Raw genomic sequence first — 22704 nt, forward strand, 5'->3', positions numbered from 1 at the left:
CCCTGATTCTCTGATGTTCCTCGCAGCTTCTATCTCTCTTTCTTTACTTTACGTATACAATCTTTGCTTAGTTTAGTAGTGTGTGTGTGGCCTACCGTAGTTTCATTTATTAAACCATTATATTCACATGTTATTGTCTCTGTATTTGCCACTTTCAAAACTATCAAAGACACTTAAACATCTTGATCTAGATATCTATGCTATTACCCTGCTAGTACTTGATTTACTTTAGCTGAAAAAGGTTATTCTTTCTAGGCCAGAAAGATAATATATTTCCTAGAATTAATAATTAGAGCATGAGCACCGATGGTATGAGGACCCTCTTGGAATTGCTCTGTTTATTATTATTAGGGCCAGAGTACCGATGGTGGGAGGACCCTCTTGGAATTGTTCTGTTTTTTAGGGCCCAAGCCTTGAAAAGGGGAAGGCCCTGTTGTTTTCCTTAGGATTATTATTATTATTATTTTACTACCTTTTGGGCACTTTTGAGGCCCTAAATGTGCTTAAAAAACTCTTGAAACCTTGCACACTGGTTAGAAACCGCAGCCATCAGGGCCGGAAAGAAAATGGCAGGGGGGCTTGACAGCGCCCCCTGGAACGGGATTCAGGGTTCCTCAGAGACGATGGATTCAGTGGCCAAGAGTCGCACAGCACAGCAACGAACTTATCTGAAGCAGCAGAAAGGAGCAGCAACTGTCTGTGGTTGAGATGGATATTGTGTTTTGCAGTAGGTGGTACGCCATACGGAACCGTTGCCACTGAAATTGCTTTAACGCACCAGTGGGACTCGACAGCCTTGGTCAAAACAGGTTGGCGCCTATGGTTGGGTTGCAGAGAGATTGTGAGATGGTGGTTAGGTCTCAGCAGCAGGAGGGATGTAGAGGTCAGTAAGCTGGGCTGAGTTGAGTGGGGGACGGAGGGGAGTGACTCTGGGACCACAGAGTCACTGTCGAGCACTCTTGAGGTGTCGTGGGCTAGTCGACGAAACACTGAGAACGGAAGGTGCCCACTTGAAGACCCTAGAGATGTCCCCTACTCAGCTCAATCCAGACGGTTGTGGTGCTGGTCCACTGGGGAGACCATACTGTAGTTGCAGCCGCTGTATGTGCTGACGCCAAGCCGTTAACGCTGGACAGAAGGAGAGTCACACCGTCATATGGAAAGAAGCGTAATGGAGAAGCATAGTCTTAGTTTGTGCTTAACTTGGCGAAAGCCGAGAACAAATCAGCATGAAATTTAATATCTACTCTTATGTAATGGAATCAGAAAAATACAAACTGTCGTGCAATTATTAATGTGAATGAATGGTACTACACATCATCATTGTACACCCCAATACATGTGACGTGATTCGAAATTGAATGCTAATTGTTTCAAAAGACGTGCTGTAAAATAATGCATTGTGATTGGTCATTTCGGCTCCACAGGGGTGAAGTGTCTCTTCTTTGCCGTCTTCTGTGTGTACATGGCGTAAAATGAGGGTGTGGGGGAAGCGGAGACTTGAATAAATAGTGGCGTGTTATTCTAATGACGATCATTTTCACCTGCGGGATTTATCAAGGGCAGGCATTGCGTACACCTGGATTTCAAAGGTACGCACTGCTTCAGAAATAAGGCGGTGAGAAGAGTGTAACCATAATCTTACCAATATATATATCCCCGTTTCTATGCAAGAATGATAAATTAGGGCCATTGAGACTTGGGTCTGATGTTAGCCTGGCTAGGTTCTTAGTGGAACCTTGTAAAAAAGGGTATTTTTCAAAATAAAAGAATAAAGTAGGGTTCTGTTTAGCACCAAAAAGGGTTCTGCTATTGTTAGAAGCTGAAAAACTATAATTTGTTACTGTTTAGAACCGTTTTTCCTTTAAAAATAATCAAGTCTCTTGTTTTTAAAAGGGACTATAAATCACCTGTTTTTTTGTGTGTTTTTTTTTGTGGGCAAGTACTGGAAAGTTCTTTCTTGTTTTTCTTGAACTGATAAGTTATAGCAAATTGTTGACTTATTTGCAGTTCAACATTAAATGGAACACCAATTTAATTTTTAATGTCTTATTTTTTTCTTAAATTATTGTCTGAACCTGGAATCATTTAGTTGGGTCTCTTTTGTGTTTTCAGTTATTTCAAGCAACACAACTTTTTGTTTTCTCCCTTGGATTAAATATCCTAATTTGTAAATAGTTTTTGATAACATGTAATTAAGACACTTTAATGCATTCAAGATTTTAAAAATGTAATTTAAATTGAAAAAAATAGATAAAGTGAAAATAACAAACAGAAAAGTGTGTTCAAAATTGTACTGATTGTATAGAGTAAAGGCTGTCACATTTGTCACATTTTCCGTAGATAAATAAATCACACAAAGGTGTTTATCAATTCCGTGATGAAATACTCCCATTGGAAAAAAAAGATTAAATGGAAGTGGACCCAAGGTCTAGAGACTCTCTATCCATGGAGATTATTTAGAATTCTCCAGATCCCTAAGCATCATTCAACTAATGATTTAATACAATTATGCACATTCCCCATGCTTGTTTCTAAGATGGCATTTTAAGCTATACAATAGTCCTACGACTTTGTACAGTATTAATGAAAATATAACCTACAAAAATAGGCCTAGTTTGGAGGGCCCCTTCCTGAAAGTGGAACGTGTATACGTGGTGGTTTATTCATGTAAAAAAATTAATAAATAAATAAATAAGATTGACTATAAACTCTTGATTATGAATAAAAAAACAATTAATTACATTCTTACTCTTTGTTCAGTATTATTTTGAACATCACTGATTCATTTTGCTGTAAGGCTTGATTTACAATGAATAGCAGGGTGAATGGCAGAAGCTGCCAATCAAGCAGGAACTGTGGCACAATAACACACTAATGTGTCTCGTTTCCTTAATCTTAATCTACAGTACATGTTTTTTCCTCTTGAAGAGCTGAAACCTTTTTGTGGATGAAGTCGTAAAGAAACACGACCCCTCAGTATTCTCTAAGGATAGGGGACATCATTACAGGATTGAACTTTGAACTTTTTGACAGTGTTCTCTCACAAACACACGATTCAATGGAGTGAGTTTCTATTGAAGGAAAAAACTGTCAAACAAACAAGAACTCTATTGCTATGGGGCCATAAATTAATTAAGATTAATTGATTAAGATCACTCACGCTGCATTGGTCCAAACTTATAAACGGTCCATCAACCACACAATAACGAGTAGCTCAGTTTCGTTACGCTTACATTACATGTGATGTTGGGCAATGTTGTGGTCACAGTCACACCAGCATGAGCAACATTGTGAGTGCACTTGCCACGTGCGACGCACCTACATTTGAAATAACTAAAGTTTGGTCAGCAGGAAAAGGTCCAACGAATATGGTTCAATACGAATACGTGCCTCGTTACAACCCTAAGATATATATACAGTATTGTATACAATATGTAATTCGTCCAGAATGCAAATGTCAGATCTGATATATAAATGTCTCTCTCATGTTTATGGTGATGAGAGAGTGGTGGGAAGGCGGTGGTGGGAGGGCTGTGATAAAATCTAACACGATGTGGAACCAGGGTCTCGAAGGGACCGACAGCAGTTGGAGTAACCCATCTGCGGGTAAATTGGAAGTCTTACCAGTGGCACAAACCATGCAAGCCAAGACAAACCTGCAGATGTCGTGAGCCATTAATGGCCACCAGAATCGTTGCTTTACCTAAAAGCTGGTGCGCTTTACCCCTGGATAAACACACCACATTGGAACAATGACCTCATCGAATAAAATAAATCGGACCGTAATCCCTCTGACACGAACGTCCGACTCGTGGGCGGAGGCGTTACCCCTTCTAAGGCCGTCTTGATCTTCGATTCGATCTCCCATGTGATTGTGGAGATAAATATTGTCTCGGCTAAAATGCTGAAACTTGTGGCTGAAACTTGAGTAAAAAGCTATTTAAGTGACAGAATGCAATATGTGCAAATGGGTGAGTCCTCATCTGACAGATGCCCTATTGGCCGCTGGTCACTGAGAAATCCGGCCGCCTTCTTAAACTGGTCGTATTCCTATTGTGTTGCATAGCAGCAGTAGATGCCAGAGCACTATGCAGCATATTCTTGCTGCATAGTGCTCTTGTCTATCGCACGGGAATTACTTTTCACAGAAGATTTAACTTTTAACATTACCATACTATTGGTTGTATTTTGTGAATAAAATATCTCTTGTGTCCTGTATCATAGCTACATGTATGACCTTTGCAGCAAAAACCCCATATGAAAATAAGTTCAGAATTCAGTGAGATATGATTAATTAAATGCACTGACAAGGCGGTCTGGCACTGCTCTGAGAAGTCACAAGTTTCCACTTTTTAGATCCTGACGTTTTCTGGCCTTAGTTTCAATAAACAGACTGATCTCATGAAGTAGCGTGTGTATGACACGCCAATTCGTATTTCCATTATAGGCGTGCTATCAAGACGCATAATCGCTTTTAACCGTGTTCATGAACTCCGTTGACTTAACGTTATTACTGTAAATATAAATATATGACTTACCTCAACCCCGTCCCTAAACCTAACCGTCACTGGGGTTAATGGCATTTATGACTGTTGCCTTACCATCCTAGGAAAAAAAAAGATCGCTCCCCAGATGTAGATCTACATTTTGCTTCGTTTCGCGCGGACATTTGACGGCGTGTACAGACACGCGGAATCACTCGGACGTTCATGGCGTAGACATACACGCAAACTCAAAATGCGTAGAGATAACACGCCACTTGACTCGAAAGTGGCGTGTATGTTTACGCAAAAGTCATGATGTCATGTTGCAATAATAGCAGTTTTTGGAATAACAAGGAAGCTTTGAGTTTTGAAACTTATAGTGTATTTTTATAGTATAACAAACTTTTAACTGTCTAAGGATCAAAGAAAATTTTAATTCTCAGTTCCTGAGAAGAAAGAGAGAGAGAGAGCTTCATTGTTACTATAGTATACCCTGATTCGATTTATATAAATTTGTTTGTTTGGTCGAATATGTGTTTTATGAATATTCAAATTAGTATAAACATTTTTTTTTATAATTATATAGCCTATTGTAGGACAGTGAAAATGGACTACAGAATTGCATCAAATGGTCATCTTGCACTAACACCACAGCTCTAATGGCAACCATTATAAGAAAACAATATTATTGTTTTGTGATATGTAAAGAATAACAGTCAGGTTCAGTTACCCAGATTAGCAGACCAATACACAGCTAGACTAAATCGAATGCTATATCTGACCACTGAATGCCAACACTAAACAATCAGAATGAAGAATGTAATGTTTTTGAGGTTGTAGCTAAAGGAATGTAATTTTTATGAGAGGACAAAGGCCTACTCATTAAAAATGTGAACACTTTTCAGATCTAAACAGAATATAGCAGTCAGTGCAGGGGCATTGTTTCTTGTCTTTTTCTGCCATCTAGTGGCAAAGCAAGAGTATTAAGTTTCATGATGCAATGAATTGCATTTTATTTTTAATCCATTTTGAATGTATTGTTTTGTTCTCAATTCTGAATGCAGTGACAATAACTTGCAAAAATGACCATAGATGTTTACATTTTAAAATGATTATAAATATTACTGATACATATTATAATATTATAAATCTAAATGATTATTAAGATTACTGTAAGAGACGTAGGCTACTTTTAATGTGCTTGTTTTTGCTGTGTTTAACTCATTTTAAAATCATTGTATTGCTAACTGTTTTCTAAAGACAGTTGGTCTTATCTCTTTTCACAAAATTATGAAACACTCATTATTTTGATTTTCTTTAGCCTTCTGTTAGTGACTGTAAAATAATCTAGATATGTAATATTTATAAGTGCCAATGGACTTGAATCAAGGTAATGTGAAAAAGATAATTTATCCTTGGGAAACATTGCCATCCTCATCTGCCAGACATCACATTATTCTATGTAAAATACTGCTGAAATCAAATAAAACTAAACATTTTATACTGTAAGTGTATAAAAATTAATATACAATATAATATACAATTAATATTACAATATACAATTAATATACAATTTACACAAAAATCGAAAATACAAAAATGCAAAACATGCTTTCCAACAGGTTTTATTGTAGTTTTTGTCCAACTCCACTTGACTAGACTTGGACAAAAACTACGATAAAACCTGTTGGAAAGCATGTTTTGCATTTTTGTATGAGTATTTCAATGAACACCCCAGACCATTCGGTGAGTTTCACGTCTTTGTAAACCAAAGTTCAATGTTTATGAAGGATTGTTCCACTGCACCTACAGTAGGCCTATGCAACCATTGTGGAGGTGAGGGGGTGCAACCACAGAAACCGAAAATTCACAGGCCAGCAGCATGTGTCCAAATTTCAATCTTTACTGTTCTATTTAATCAGAAACTATCTTAAAACATTACTATAAGTGTAAAAAACAGAACTTGTCCTTCAAGGGGATTTCCAATGACAGCGAATGTCAATGCATTTTTAAGTTGCAAGACGTTATCTCCCTCGGGGTAATTTTTGTTCTCTTTCATCATCTCGTGTTCGAGATCCACCTATGGGAAGGGCATCCGTACCTGACCTCTGCAGAAGCATCCAATTGCACCAAGTCTGGCTAGGTAAGGCCCCGCCCCCTTACATGAGGGCATATAACGTCTGCAAGCACTGCTATTCTCCAGTTGACATTCGCTTCTCACGATCTCTGCAAGTACAGGGCACAACTGGTGGCACAACTGGAGCGACCTGCTTGACTTCAAACACAGTCTCACGGGCCTTGAGGTTAAGGATATAGCAGCCCTTGGCATGAGTGACCCCCCTCTGCTATTGAGCCTTCCATCGCCAGGCACCTTAACCCCGCCCATTTTTCTGCCTCAGTTCACCAGGCCACATACAAGTCATCGGCCTTGGCTGTCAGGGCCCTGAATGTCTCTTCCCTCCTCTCCGCCTGCGAAGCGGAGATTTTTGACGAATTAGGGCAACAGCTGGAAAACCAACGCCTTTTCTGCCCTTGTGGAAGGAGATCCTCATGATGAAGGACCTGTAACGCTCAGCAGGCCATCCAAGCCTGCGGGCACTCTATGTGGCTGTCTTCTGGGGAAAATCGACTCACGTCACATCAGATGTCGAAAGGGGTGTGGAGGAACTCAACAGGGTTCGGTTTAAGGGAACTCAACTGGAGTAGAAGGTGCACATCCAGTCCATAGGAGGGGAATGGCGCAGCAAGCCGAAACTTGAACCAGGCTCATGGTGAAATCGGCTTTAGGAGAAGGGAGCCCAGGGAAGCAACAGTTCAAACTAGGTGTCGCCCACCCTCCAAATCTAGAATCTGTCAGCAAAGCACTCTGTCAACGCCCAGGCGGAGCATATACTCATAATAGAAAAACTCTATAACACCTAAGAGGACATGAGCATCTCAAAGGGGGCAACTTTCAAGACCTGCTCCACTCCTGACCTGGCACAATAAGTGCAAGCGACAGGCACACAAAAGACTGGAGCACTGCTCAACAATACATATGAAGATCACTAAGCTTCAGGAGCATTTCTGCTCAACACCTGCGGACGATTAACTTCACTGAGTTTTAGGAGCATTTCTGCTCGACATGTGAGTGTGATGAAATTACTCAACTTGAGCAGGCGCCAAGCGACAATGAATCGCTGAGGCTTTTTCCAGCCCTGGTTCCAGCTGAGAGCCAGTGTCTGTCAAAGGGTTGTCCGCTCATAGAGAAATAACAACTGGCAGGGGGAAGACTGCGGAGAGGCAAACAGATGTTACTGTGCAGCCCCGAGAAAGTCCCTGCCCAGCTGGATCGCCAGGGGGTGGGGTCTCTAATCTCCCTGACCAAGCTGTTGTGAGGCTCGCTGGCAGCATGATAAGCAGGACGGAATAATAGTGGAATGAAGAAGAGGAGGTGATGGGCGAGTTGTAAGATGCGAGGGTAGCATAGCACTACGGTCGCGATCAGACCAGTACCAGCTGGCTAAGCAACAATGGCTCAAAGTGAGGGGAACTGCGACAACTCGAGGCACGGATGCCAATGCAGTTGGAGGTTGTCCAGAACTCCGTTAAAGCATATCCTTTGTACATTGCCCCTCAGACGGTGATAGTGGACTTCATTCTTGGAGCTGATTCGCCTGAAGAATGAAAGTTCTGATCACAGACTGAGGGTTTGGCAGCCGGCCAGGGTGAACTGTTGTCACACCTGGCGTGCCGCTCTGCCACAGTCACCTCGGGACTCGATCATAAAGCTAGTGCTGAAGCAGTCTTCGTATGGAGGAAGCCAAGCTGCTGTGTCTGCCATATACCCCAGGAGCCCCTGGAGGATGCCCCAAGTTCTTTCAGTGGAACCCTTTCTTACTTCTAATAACACCAGCCAAACACACTCTTACTTGAAGAGACGTGTTGGGCCGAGTCCTTCCCCAAACAGAAAAAGAGATACTCAGCCTGTAGGTGATAATACTCTCTCCCAGTTGACCTGAAGACCCAACTAGCTATGGAGCACTCGAAGGGCAGGACCTTGTACTGATACTTTGCACCTTCGAACACAAGAACACAGAATGATCTGTGGGGCGGAGGGATCGAGATCTGAAGTACTGTCCTTCAGGTCGAATGTTGTAGGCCATCTAAGGGACGGAGCATTTGGAAATGCAACTGAGTTAGCAACTGAACGGAGGCTTTCAAAAAAGGGCCCATTTCAGTTTACACAGGTCTAATATGGCCATAACCCACCACTCTAAGGTATAATGAAATACAGGTTTATAGAAACCGGTTTTCATATCGGCTGGAGGAAAGGCTACATCATACATGAATATCACTAACTTTAGGAGCATCTTAGCTTAACACCTAGGTATGATTAATATCCCTGAGCCAGGGCAGAAGCCATCGCTTGCCTCGCTGTCACTTGCCACCTGGCTTGGCAGCGCCTGGAGTGGGCTGGGCGTCCCTACTGTTGTCGGCTTCATGCTGAGGCCTGGCTTGAGGCTGCTGCAGAAGCCCAGCACGAGCAGCGGCCAGGGAACGCCCTCAGTGATGAGCAGGCGGAGGAACTGCCACCGGTGACGGGGTGGAGGCAGCAGCGGGCCTCCGGGGCAGGATGTGCCGGATACCTCCGTCTGCACTTGGCCAGCAGAGAATTGTTAAATGCAGTTCTCCGCCACATCGCCGATCAGCCCAACCTGGTAAAATGGGGAGACCAGGAACCGCACCTTGTCCACATCTGCCATATCAACCAGGCTGTGCAAAATATATGGTACACCTGGACCACAAAGGTGGACATCACCAAATCAATCTCGCATGACACTCTTATCACAGAGGGCGAGGACGGATGCAGTGCGGTGCTCACCTATGAGCGCACGATCTGGGCTACCCTCTTGCATGTCCATGCGTGCCCTGGCCTGACAGACCTGTAGCAGCGCTATGGCATACAAGAGGAGGCGGCTAGCCAAAAGGCTTTGTAAACTCTGCCCATCGAAAAGGACGAGAATTCACAGGCCTTGGGGGGGGGGACGAGAATCCCCGGAGGATCAGAGGCTAAATGCTCTGTGTTCTGTCCATGCTTTACACACATATATGACCAGGACCAGTGCTTTCAGGAGGAGCGACCAGCTCTTTATTTCATGGGCGCTCCCTCATAGAGGGAATCCCATTTCTAAGCAACGCCTCTCACATTGGCTCTCACTATAGCTTTGACATATGAATCAAAGTGAGTGCAGCCCCCTGGGGACATCAGAGCTCATTCCATAAGGGGTTGAGCCGCCTGTTGGGCTTTGTTTAGGGGAATGTCACTGCAGGACATCTGCTCCGTTGCCAGTTGGGCTTGTCCTCATGCATTTGTGCGTTACTACTGACTGGATATCACCAGTACCTCGGTTTCGGTTTTAGGGGTGGGGTCTTCTTAGCCCTTCCCTGCAACCCCATTGTAAGTACAAATAAGGAGTGAATGGGCCGCCTGGCCATGCACATTCCTGTCACCAAGCACTTCTGAGTGTATACATGCACATTCTTGTTGCTTGGATTATTATCATGTGTGTGACACTTACATGTTTCATGTCCTACTTGTGCACAGCAGTTATGTGTGTACGTCTGGATTGCAGGTTCATGATTATGAGACATATCTCCTTGGGGCGACCGCCCTTTCTGGCTTTCAGAACCTCACTGTGAGTGTATTGGGACTGTGACCTTCAAAGGATGTAGCCTTCACATTGGGGCACAGCTCTTGTCTGTACTAATGTGTGTCACAGTGTCTGGTTGTGTTCCCTTGTTTGTCCACTAGATGTCCTCCTTCCCCTCGGTGTCATGTACTTCTGGAACTGCATTTCCCAGCATTCTGTCTGTCACTGTCACTCATCAGTTCATTGCACTCTGCTGTTCCCCGTAATCATTGTTCCCAGCTGTTCTGTGTTAGTCTTGTTAGATATGTGTATATATTCCCTGTCTGTGTTAGTATGTGTACGGAGTCGTTGTAATTTGTCCCACACTTCTGTTGTGATTTCAAGGTTGGTTCTAGTATTTATCTGTTCTTGTTTTTGTTTTGTATTTGAATTGCCTTATTGGATTTTGACCCCTGCCTGGACTGGATTATGATTTATGGATTACCCTATTAAAAGAACATCTTACTGCAATTGGATCTGCTGTCTCTCTCCTGTGTGTGTCGTGACAGAACGACTCCGTCATGCTAGGATCCAGCAGTACGGGTTTCCGAATCCGTCCCCCTACCACCAAGGAAGAGAGGAGGGGACGACTCAGTAATTTATTGGCTTTACGCCAACAGGGACAGTCGGTGGGAGGACTAGCTCAATTTTTTTGGACCCTCTCAAGAGGTATGGGTTACAATGAGGCAGCGCTAAAGGATCTTTTTAATAATTGCCTTGATATCCCATTACCTCGATGTGAGATGATGGGGCTGGAGACTCTGGACTTCTGGGGGTTCACTAATTATCTGCAAACAAGGATTACGTCAGACCGATTTGTTGTTTCTGACAGGATGACACAGGAGTCCACAACAGCGTTTCCTGACGGGAGGGACCCGGCACCTGTGTATCCGAAGAGAATGGCCAGCGTCGAGCCAGTGTCTCCGTCGGCCGCTAAGCGAGACCCTCCGTGGACCGCACCATCAGCCAGCACGGCTACCTCCTTTGGACATGTCCGAGGGTGGAGTGGACTGCTGTCCAAGCTGGCCGATCAGCCGCTGTCATCTGTCCGAACAGCCAGTAGCGTGGGAAATTCACAGATCTCAGCAGTTATCAATTCCCCAGGCCGCCAGGCCAGAGTCTCGTTCGGCCGGACTATTGTCCCGGAGGTCATGTCCCAACAGCCCACTGTCGTCCGAGAGGCCGTTCCCCTGCCGGCCGCCGCCGAGCCTGTGTCTCCGGACAAGATGGTCGCTGCTGAGCCAGGGTCTGTTCCAGAGCCGGAGCCAGTGCCGTCTATTCCAGAGTGGGCGTCTGATGTTCCTGAGTCCGAGCCAGTGGCCACAAACAAGATGGCCGAGCCAGTGTCTCCGGACAAGATGGCCGAGCCAGTGTCTCCGGACAAGATGGCCGAGCCAGTGTCTCCGGACAAGAAGGCCGAGCCAGTGTCTCCGGACAAGAAGGCCGATCCAGTGTCTCCGGACAAGAAGGCCGATCCAGTGTCTCCGGACACGATGGCAGATCCAGTGTCTCCGGATCCAGTGTCTCCGGACACGATGGCCGATCCAGTGTCTCCGGACACGATGGCCGATCCAGTGTCTCCGGACACGATGGCCGATCCAGTGTCTCCGGACACGATGGCCGATCCAGTGTCTCCGGATCCAGTGTCTCCGGACACGATGGCCGATCCAGTGTCTCCGGACAAGATGGCCGAGCCAGTGTCTCTGGACAAGAAGGCCGATCCAGTGTCTCCGGACACGATGGCCGATCCAGTGTCTCCGGACACGATGGCAGATCCAGTGTCTCCGGACACGATGGCCGATCCAGTGTCTCCGGATCCAGTGTCTCCGGACACGATGGCCGAGCCAGTGTCTCCGGACAAGAAGGCCGATCCAGTGTCTCCGGACAAGAAGGCCGATCCAGTGTCTCCGGACAAGAAGGCCGATCCAGTGTCTCCGGACACGATGGCCGATCCAGTGTCTCCGGACACGATGGCCGATCCAGTGTCTCCGGACACGATGGCAGATCCAGTGTCTCCGGACAAGATGGCCGAGCCAGTGTCTCCGGACAAGATGGCCGAACCGGAATGCGTGTTGTCTGGTCCTGAGAGGTCTTCACCGCCCTGGCCACCCGAGGGATTTTCACCGCCCTGGCCGCCCGAGGGGTCTTCACCGCCCTGGCCGCCCGAGGGGTCTTCACCGCCCTGGCCGCCCGAGGAGTCTTCACCGCCCTGGCCGCCCGAGGGATCTTCACCGCCCTGGCTGCCCGAGGGGTCTGCTCCGCCCTGGCCGCCCGATGGACCCTATGTTTCGCCCTGGTCCCTGATTAAGCCCTTACCCCTTGTTCCTGTCTCCCTCCATGGACCTGGCCCACCATCCCTCCCCCTGATCCTCCACCGTTCCACCTCCCTCCTGAACTCTTGTGATTGTGTTGTTGTTGTCGTGGAGTGTCTGGTAGCCACTCCGTAGAGGGGGGGTCATGTCACAGTGTCTGGTTGTGTTCCCTTGTTTGTCCACTAGATGTCCTCCTTCCCCTCGGTGTCATGTACTTCTGGAACTGCATTTCCCAGCATTCTGTCTGTCACTGTCACTCATCAGTTCATTGCACTCTGCTGTTCCCCGTAATCATTGTTCCCAGCTGTTCTGTGTTAGTCTTGTTAGATATGTGTATATATTCCCTGTCTGTGTTAGTATGTGTACGGAGTCGTTGTAATTTGTCCCACACTTCTGTTGTGATTTCAAGGTTGGTTCTAGTATTTATCTGTTCTTGTTTTTGTTTTGTATTTGAATTGCCTTATTGGATTTTGACCCCTGCCTGGACTGGATTATGATTTATGGATTACCCTATTAAAAGAACATCTTACTGCAATTGGATCTGCTGTCTCTCTCCTGTGTGTGTCGTGACAATGTGTTCTTGTTGGCTTGTGAAACATCATCAGTCGCTGACCAAGTTCAGTTCAATAAATGCGTATACAGACAGGAGCCATCTTAGGAAATAGTCTCGATAAGTCGATCCCCGAACGCTGTTCATACAGTTCAGAAGTTCGTTGAACTTCATAGAGTTCAGATCACTCAGCACGACGTTCGTGGTTTGACTTATCGAGACTATTTTTTAAGATGGCTCCTGTCTGTATACGCAAAGTGAACTGTCTTCATAAAGTATCTTCTTATTAAACGGTCTGTACACTTACAAAGTTCTCAATGCTTCGTTTTGTATGTCTGGAGCCTCATTATGTTACTGCATTAGTGTGGGGCTATTTTGAGCCTTGTTAGTGGTATAAACTAGCGATTTCTTTTTACTTAGTCAATGCCCCCATTACTAGCATTATGCGCTAAACAGTTTTTAGAGATAAAACTCTTTACATTCGATTATCATGAAAACAAATCTCAGAGAATGGTTGCCTATGTACCGATGTTTTATTAGACCAAAGGTTCATTGTTCATTTTTGCATGCAAAAAAATGCATGCAAATAGAAAAAAATGCATGCAAACATAAAAAAACAAAAAAATTTAAAAAAATTTAAAAAAAAAAAATCTTCATCAGTTTCACAACATACGTGCTCCAAATACTCACAACCCCACCAAATACAGAAACGCGCTGCAAAAGCTCACAGCACAACCAAATACAGAAACGTGCTGCAAAAGCTCACAACACAACCAAATAAAGAAACGCACTGTAACACGGTCTACAACGGAAATGTTTCCGGGGAACCAAATAAGTGACGGACCCGACTGGGACGTGCTCATAGCCATAGACACAGGACGTGCTCACAGCAAAAAACGTTTATTGACAAGAAGTGAAAGCCTATATTTTTTATAAATAAACTATACTATTAAAATAAATATTACATATAAATAATATTGTAATATTATCATGTTTATAGTTCTTCTATACTCCTTGCTTACAGCTCAAAATTCTACTTTATTTTATTTAATTTCTTTTAACTTTTCCCCCGCAAAACACAGAGATTCAATTTATTATGACATACTTGTATAGTACAATATACAACATGTATTAACAATATGCTCAATGTCATCAGAATATAAAGATAAGAACAATGACCTGAAAACCAAACTAAATAAAAAAAAAGATAGAGAAGAAGAACATGAAGGCAATATATTAATCTATACATCAGTTAGCCTACACAATACAAATTGTTTAATTTATGTTTAAATTTCCATAAAGAAAAGTTTCAGAAGAAATGTTTGGTAATGTATGGTCCAAAGTTTTAAAGTTGAGACACTAACAAACAGATACAATGGATATATAAAACGCATATTTTAACAGTTTTTTGTAAAGTAAAAATAAGAAATAAATAATTTATTTGCAACCGTTATGTTAATAATTATATTTATGTTGTCAGAACAACTATACAGCTGATGGACAACATACTGCGTTGTCATAGGAACATCCTAGGTAAAAATAATTACATTGGAAATTACGTTGTCTTGTTGCTCCCTTCATCAAGTGCGTTCCAAACGGCTACATAAATGACACACTAGTGCCATGCTCACGCCAAAGTCTGCCCTTTGAAGGGAGTAGGGCATTGGGAAGCTCACGAGCAAAGCACATCCCAGTCGGGTCCGTCACTTATTTGGTTCCCCGGAAACATTCCCGTTGTGGTCTGTGTTACTTGCAGCGCGTTTCTGTATTTGGTTGTGTTGTGAGCTTTTGCAACGCGTTTCTGTATTTGGTGGTGTTGTGAGTATTTGCAGCACACGTGTGTTGTGAAACTGATTAAGATGTTTTTCTTAATTTGCGGATGGTTTTTTTTCTATTTGCATGCATTTTTCTATTTGCATGCTTTTTTTTTTTCCATTTGCATGCGTCGTTTTTAGCTTGCAACACGTTGAGCACTCTCGGCCACCGTAATTTCCGAATACTGGGAGGTGCGTTTACATGCGTTTAGCCTCCACTACATCTCTGCCAGTGAACCATGGTTTTTGTAGAAGTCTGTTTTCTAGAGTGCAGTAAAGGAAAGAATGGGTATAGGCGAAGTACACATCCACACGGCTGCAAAGCGAAACAAGATGAGATGTCGCTTTTGACGTTAACGTTGGTGCTTTTGGCCCTTGAATTAGGGGTGGGATATGCAGCACTGAGGAAGGTCAGCAAGGTGTTGGAGATCCCTTTCCTTCACCTGAAAACATACCACCAGAAGCATGACAAGAGAGTGACAGGTAGGCTTTGGAAATAGGGTTAGGAGAGGGATGTTAATTTTGGAGGTTTAATGACCTGTTACATTTATCATATTGTTGTTGTAACAGTGAACAGATTCCCACGAGAGAGAACAAGACTAGGGAGGGAGTTCACAGAGACTTTTCAAGGCTTGGGCCCTAATAATCCTAAGGAAAACAATAGGGCTTTCGTCTTTTCAATGTTAAGGCCCTAAATAGTCCTTCAAATAGCCATAACAGATTTAACATCTAATAGTAATGTAAAAGTATTCTATCCTCTTGGTGAAACTTTTGATTCATCATACATGTCCCTAAGAAACTCATTATATTGTTTTGACAAACCTACAGTGATTCCCTATAGAGACCCCTAGAAAAAAAAACATGATTAATATAAAGAAAGCACATTCATTAAACAAACTACTAATTACGGTATACGAAATGTTGACATGTAAGACTAACATCTAACAAATCTCCAGGTAATAAGTTGAGCTCCTGATGAAACAGTATTTGGAGATCTAATAATAGCAGAAGTCTGCTGTGACACAAGACTGTTTTTGCCTACACAGATTTATTATTATTATTATTATTATTATTTTAATACTATATATTTGGACAGAAATTCCCACCAACCTTAAATCACTGCATGGCATTAATGTCTCTAATATCTTTTTGATCCATGTATATTCTGGACTAACATGATGATTCATTATTTAATATAAAATAAAAGATAAAGCAAAATGGCAATAAATAAACTAACAAACATTTAAACATCTGATGACAAGGAATTCAGTAACCTGATAAAATAAAATAAAAAGCATTGCTTAACCTTCACTGAATGTGGCCTACATCGGCAATTCCCCTGAATCAATTTCTTCAAGTAACACATCAACCCCCGAGCCAGTTTGTGTCATATATGTTGGTACACTTACACCCACAATTCTACTTATGGTAAAACAAATTAACTGAAACTCAAATTCAAAAACCTAAATAATAACACAGGTGTAATTCAAATAACGCAGGTGTCTACTTAATTTCATGCATAGGCCTATTACTTTTTTCACATAGCTTTTTCATTCTTGAAAGCAGAGAGCAAAACAAACATTTTCTCCTGAAATGGTCAAAGTACTTAAACAAAACCATTAAAGACATACAGTGTAATGTTACAATAATAATATATCTTATAAATATTAGATCAATAAATATATAAATATAATAAAAATGAATATAATTTGTTGTGCAGATTTCCTCAAAATGGACCACTATAATCCTTCACTTACTATATTAAGCAGAATCTAGTCACTACTTTTTCTGGTCTGTGTTACACTGTCTAGCTTATTCCTTTTTTTTCCCTGAACACCTGCATCTTACAGTGAGCTATTTCTGCACTTATGATGTAAGTCTATAATTATATAAATGTTTTCCAAAGAAAATATCACCAGCATAATGTATGTTTTTCATACACATGGTATGCTGGTTTGCTGAGCCTGGTCCCCATCATGGCAAGCGGGAGTGCTGGTTGCAGCTCACCAGCTTAGTTTTGCTTGAGAATAGCATTAATATGCCGGACAACCGGCTGGACCAGCAGTATATCAGCATTACACCGGCTCTAACCAGCCTGAACCAATATCAATTCATGCTAGTTTAGGCTGGATTTTCTTCAGCAAGAAAGGAATGAAAGACACAATGGCTGAGTAAACAGCACTGTTGCATCACAGGATGAATGTTCCTACAAAGGATAATTCGTTTAAAGAATGGATGATTGCAATGAAAAAGAGTATTGAAAAAAAGAATACTGTTTAAATTAATTTTGCTGTTATTTTTGCAGTTCTATGCATATTTGAATGGGTTACTTGCTAAACTAAACTGACTGTTTGTCTAAAATATTATAATGGTTTTGGGTAGCTAGAAAACAAAAGGTTTCTTACTTTCTCAAAAAGATGGGATTTTAGGGACATCAAATTAGTAGATAGTAGCAGTAAAAGTGTAAGAGCTTGTATAAAGATTACAGAAAACAAAAATACAAACATGCTGTGTGATAAAACTGCACATTTTAGAGCCTTTTATTGTGCCTAAGGCACACCTGAGCATTAATCATGATATCTAATCAGCATCTTGATATGCCATATTATGAGCTGGATGTATTATCTCGGCAAAGGAGAAGTGCTCACTAACACAGATCTAGGTAGATTTGTGAACAATTTTGAGAGAAATAGGCCTTTTGTGTACATAGAAAAAGTCTTAGGTCCCGTTTACACGATGGGAAAACACAGATATTTCTCTGCGTTTTGCCCTCTCATTTACACGAAAATGACGTTTTTATCACTGAAAACGATTATTTCTAAAAACTCCGGCCAAAGTGTGAACTGGGAGAAACGGCGTTTTAGGTACTCTCTTGTCATTTCTGAGGATTCTGATTGGCTTGAATGGCTTTATCCTTAACCCCTACACTGCCGACAATAGGTTTGGCATAGTTATGATGGCGCTCGACGGCGTATTTATGCGGGTGTGTAAACGATTTTATTTTTGAAAACGGAGAGGGGGAAAATATTTGTTTTGCTAAATATCTGGCTTTGTGTAAACATGGCCTTAGATTTTTGAGTTCAGCTCATGAAAAATGGGAGCAAAAACAAAAGTGTTTTGTTTATAATTATTTTCAGTGTATATGTATATAAGTATGTATTGTGTGTGTGTGTGTGTGTGTGTGTGTGTGTGTGTGTGTGTGTGTGTGTGTGTGTGTGTGTGTGTGTGTGTGTGTGTGTGTGTGTGTGTGTGTGTGTGTGTGTGTGTATAAACTGTGTGTAGCCTATGTGACACTGTACCATTGCAAAAAAAAAATGGTTTATGTTTCTTGTGGTCATGAATTACAATTGCAAGTCCTTCTTAAAATCACCCTAACCCAAACCCTAACCCAATCCAGCCTGCTAAATTGGTAGTTTGTGATTCTAAAAATGCAAAGATATCCTACAGGTTTTACCACAGTAGAAATTTGATTTTGTTAACATTTTTAAAAAGTAAACAAACTGCTGTTACTACTGAATTGGATTATAAAGCAAGTGTGTGTAATTTGTATAATTACATGGGTATTACACTGGTGTTACAATGTAAACGTGGTTCATGTGAACATTTCCTGAGTCCTTGTAATTAAAATGGATTTACAAACATGCTAAACAAAGTTTTATTAAAAATGTAAAAATGGCAAATGTTTTCTGGGATGGGTAATGTAAGGTAAGTGTGGGGGATAGATTATATGGTTTGTACAGTACAAAAAACCATTGCGCCTGTGGAAAGAGAAAGATTTGACAGAAAGACAGATTAATAAGTTACATTAATGGATCTACAACTGAAAAGTTAAGTAAATTTTTTTCAAATGATATTTAGTATGACACCTTTCTAAAAAAATACATATATTCCAGTATTCTCTCTAGTGTTATTTGTTCATGAAGCAAAAACTTTTTTCTTGAAAAATTGGATCCCTTTGACCCTTATTTCTTTAGTTCTCAGGCCATATATAACAGGATTCACTGTCGGTGGCAATATCATAGCAGCAACCGCAATGAATTTTCTTAAGTGAGGAGAAATATCTTTTATCCTGTATGAGATTATCGTGAAAAGACCCAAACACTCAAACAACATAAAGACAACTAGATGTGTACCACATGTCTGCAGAGCTTTACTCCTCGTGTCAGAGCTTTTGTTGCGGAAACAGGCTATGAGGATCCTTAGGTATGTGTACAAAATCAGACCCACTGTTACCATCTGACAGACAGCTGTCAACAATAAACCATAAAGGTTATTAATGGTCGTGTCTGCACAGACCAGCTGAAGCAGGGAGGGATTGTCACAGTACGGATGGGTAAGGTAAGACCTACAGCGAGGCAAACGCAGGAGGAGAATGAAAAGCACAGCCATCAGTGTCAAATTAGAGAGCCAAACCAATGAGATGATCTTCATGATGTGAACGTTGTTCATAATCGTTGTGTATCTCATTGGCTGGCAGATAGCAACATATCTGTCATATGCCATGGCAGTCAAGATGAAGACCACAGACACAGCATATACATGTATAAAGAAAGCCTGAGTGATACAAATGGAGAATGACATGGTCCTGGTGTCAAAGAGGAGCTCCCGCATGATGTGAGGAAACAGGCAAGTCGAGCCTATGAGGTCATTAATAGGCAAATTTAACAGGAGAACATACATTGGTTCATGAAGAGCCTTATTGGTAATGATAGTGAACAGGAGGAAGGAGTTGGAAAACAAAATTATCACATAATTCAGAACGGCAAGGACAAACGCAACAATGGTCATCTCAGGAGACAGATCGAAGCCCTGAAGAGACAGATCTGATGATACATTGTAGACATTGCTGGCTGAAGACATGATATCATTCTAAACAAAGAAGAAAAACAAATATAGCAAATATATTACAGCTCGGCCTATATAGTATACCATATGGATAAATGTGTACTATTTAAAATACTTACAACAGATTCTGTACATTTAGAAATGCTTTGCTCTTCTACATAAAAGACAGCGACAAGTATGAGCTGTCGATAACATGGCAGTTGCTAACTGTCTGACAGACTGACCAAGCAATCATGCCGCAACCTGACCTGTCTAATGTGTATGTGCTTTCATCTTGGGTTTTTATACTGTCTTCAAGTGATCTGTCAGTGTGGATTATTAAACCTGAGGGGGAAACTCCACTAGGACAATGTCATTGTTAAGACGTTATATGGATATGGTCCCTGGTGCATGAGTTTTATCAACTGACAGTATCAGTATTAACAATGAATATTTGTGCAATTCTATCACCAACACAACACATGTGTCACGGGGTGGGTGCAGGCAGACAAACAGGCAGAGTCCAAAAAGCTCCAATACAAGGGTTTAATAATAAATAAACATACAGGCAGGCGGACCACAGGGTAACATTAACATTGACCGACAACACTGAATCAAACTGAACTGAACTAAATACACAGAGGAATAAGGCTAATTGGGATGAACACAGGTGAAAATGATAATGACAGGACGAGGAACAGGTGGCTGATTGGGGAGTGAGTCCGGGAGAGGAACAAAAGGATCCGGGGAAGTGTAGTGCAGATGACGGGACAAACAGGTGAAGACGACAGACTGTGACAACATGAACCTAATTATGAAAAAGGGGACCACATCATCTTCTCAAGCAAAAAATAATCAAATTTGTTTGCTGCACTTGGAACCAATGTAGCCTTCTTGTTTAGACTTTGAAACCCCCTAATGGGTATTTTTAAAATTACGTGAGGAATATATAGTTATATACGCAATGGATTAAGTTGATTTGGGACTCATATCAATTGGGAGCATCCACTGTAAGTAATGATAAGCCATTTTCTACGATCTGTGCATGTTTCATGAAGTTATGAGTGAAAAAGCCACGCGAACGATATATTTTTGTTTTTAGTTAGTGTCTGTGGAATATTTTCAGTCATAACTCCGAGAGGAATATTGGTTTCACTTTAATTTGATGGTCCCTTTAACACATTCTGTTTACTATTAGTAATATTGCACCTACATGTCAACACCTACATGTCAACTAACTCTCATTAGAGTGTTAGTAGAGTATTAGTAGACTGGTAGGGTTAGAATGGTTGACATGTACTTACAAAGCCACAACTCTTCTGCAGACCCGCAATCTACGCCCTGCCTCAGCTAACTCGAGATCCGAGCCAAATCTTTATTGACTTTCTTCCCTTGAGAAGAAAGCCAACAAGAATAGAGCTAAAACTCTAGATAGTCCATATGTTACACTTCTGGAATTTATGAATGAACACTGTCAGCCCCAATTTACTAAACCTGACCGTGCATGCTCTACTCCCAAACAAACAACACATGAATCACGTGTGTACCCACTCGTAATGAAGTGAGGGCAGGGACGAACACACAATTCAAGGCTGTTTGCTCTTTATACTCCTGTCTAATATATATATATTGTTAAATTTGTATGATACAACTGCAAATACGTATGTTGAACACCTGTCTATCAGCTAGAATTTTGACCCTCAAAGACCTGTTAGTGTGCCTTTAAAATGTCCATCTCCACTCCATTTATTATCCTAAATTAGATGCACCTGTTTGAGGTCGTTAGCTGCATAAAGACACCTGTCCACCCCATACAATCAGTAAGAATCCAACTTCTAACATGGCCAAGACCAAAGAGCTGTCCAAAGACACTAGAGACAAAATTGTACACCTCCACAAGGCTGGAAAGGGCTACAGGGAAATTGCCAAGCAGCTTGATGAAAAAAGGTCCACTTTTGGAGCAATCATTAGAAAATAGAAGAAGCTAAACATGACTGTCAAACTCCCTTGGACTGGGGCTCCATGCAAGATCTCGTGGAGTCTCAATGATTCTAAGAAAGTTTGAGAAATCAGCCCAGAACTACATGGGAGGAGCTGGTCAATCGTTTTGCTCGAAGACTGGAAGACGAGTTTTGATTGTCTGGAATCGTTTAAAGCCCTTTGAACAGTTTGCAGTTTGTACTGAAAGTGTCTTTTGGACCTTGAACCGTTTGATTCCCACTGAAGTGCATTATATAAAGAAAAATGCTGGAATCTTTTCATCAAAAACCATAATTTATTTTAAACTTAAGAAATAAAGACAAGGACATCTTGGATGACATATGGGTGAGTAAATTATCAGCAAAAGTTTTTTTTCAAAAATGAACTACTCCTTTAAGAATTTCCTCCCGGACCTCAGTGGCTACCATGTGCGTACATTCAGACAACACATCTGTGATCGCCAACATAAATCACCAGGGGGGTTTGCTCCAAACATGCACAAGAAATCCTCCTGTGATCTCAGGGAAAGTTGCTTTCGCTCAGGGCAGCTTACATCCCGGGTGCCAAAATGGAGGCTCCACCCCAGTAACCACCAACTGTTAGTTGAAAAATATGATGGTGTTCGGCCAGGCTCAAGTGGATCTGTTTGCGTCTCGAGAGACATCTCACTGTCCACTCTGGTTCTCCCTCATGCATCCAGCTCCTCTCAGACTGGATACTATGGCCTAGACGAGGCCGAGGCCACGTCTATATGCTTTCCCCCGATCGCTCTGCTCCCAGGAATTCTAGAGAGAGTTCGCCGGGACAATGTCCATCTCACCTTGATCGCCCCGCAGTGGCCAGGCAGAGTGTGCTTCGCAGATCTTGTGTCTCTCCTCTATGGCTCTCCTCGGGAGATTCCGGTCAGGAGGGACTTTCTGTCCCAGGCGGGGGGTCTCAACACTTCACCTCTACCTTGAACTATGGAAGCTGTGGGTTTGGCCTCTGGGGGGGTTTCCAGCTCATAGATTCTGGTCTCTCAACTGAGGTTGTTAAAACCATCGTTCACTCTAGAGCTCCTTCCAC

General features: G+C 42.2%; 1 protein-coding gene across 1 annotated transcript; it reads right to left on the reverse strand.

Annotated features, from left to right (window-relative positions):
- Positions 1–18750: 18750 nt before the first annotated feature.
- LOC120478916 (olfactory receptor 52E4-like) lies at positions 18751–19695 on the reverse strand. The gene has a single exon (XM_039671113.2). It carries the CDS (start codon positions 19693–19695, stop codon positions 18751–18753), a length of 945 nt encoding a protein of 314 aa, XP_039527047.2.
- Between the last annotated feature and the right edge of the window lie 3009 nt (positions 19696–22704).

Source organism: Pimephales promelas, chromosome 16 (assembly GCF_988280905.1).
Source record: "Pimephales promelas chromosome 16, fPimPro1.hap1.1, whole genome shotgun sequence".
Lineage (NCBI taxonomy): Eukaryota > Metazoa > Chordata > Actinopteri > Cypriniformes > Leuciscidae > Pimephales > Pimephales promelas.

Excerpts from the sequence above, each read along its gene's own strand:
- LOC120478916 (XM_039671113.2), bottom strand. The coding sequence starts at position 19,695 with ATGTCTTCAGCCAGCAATGTCTACAATGTATCATCAGATCTGTCTCTT.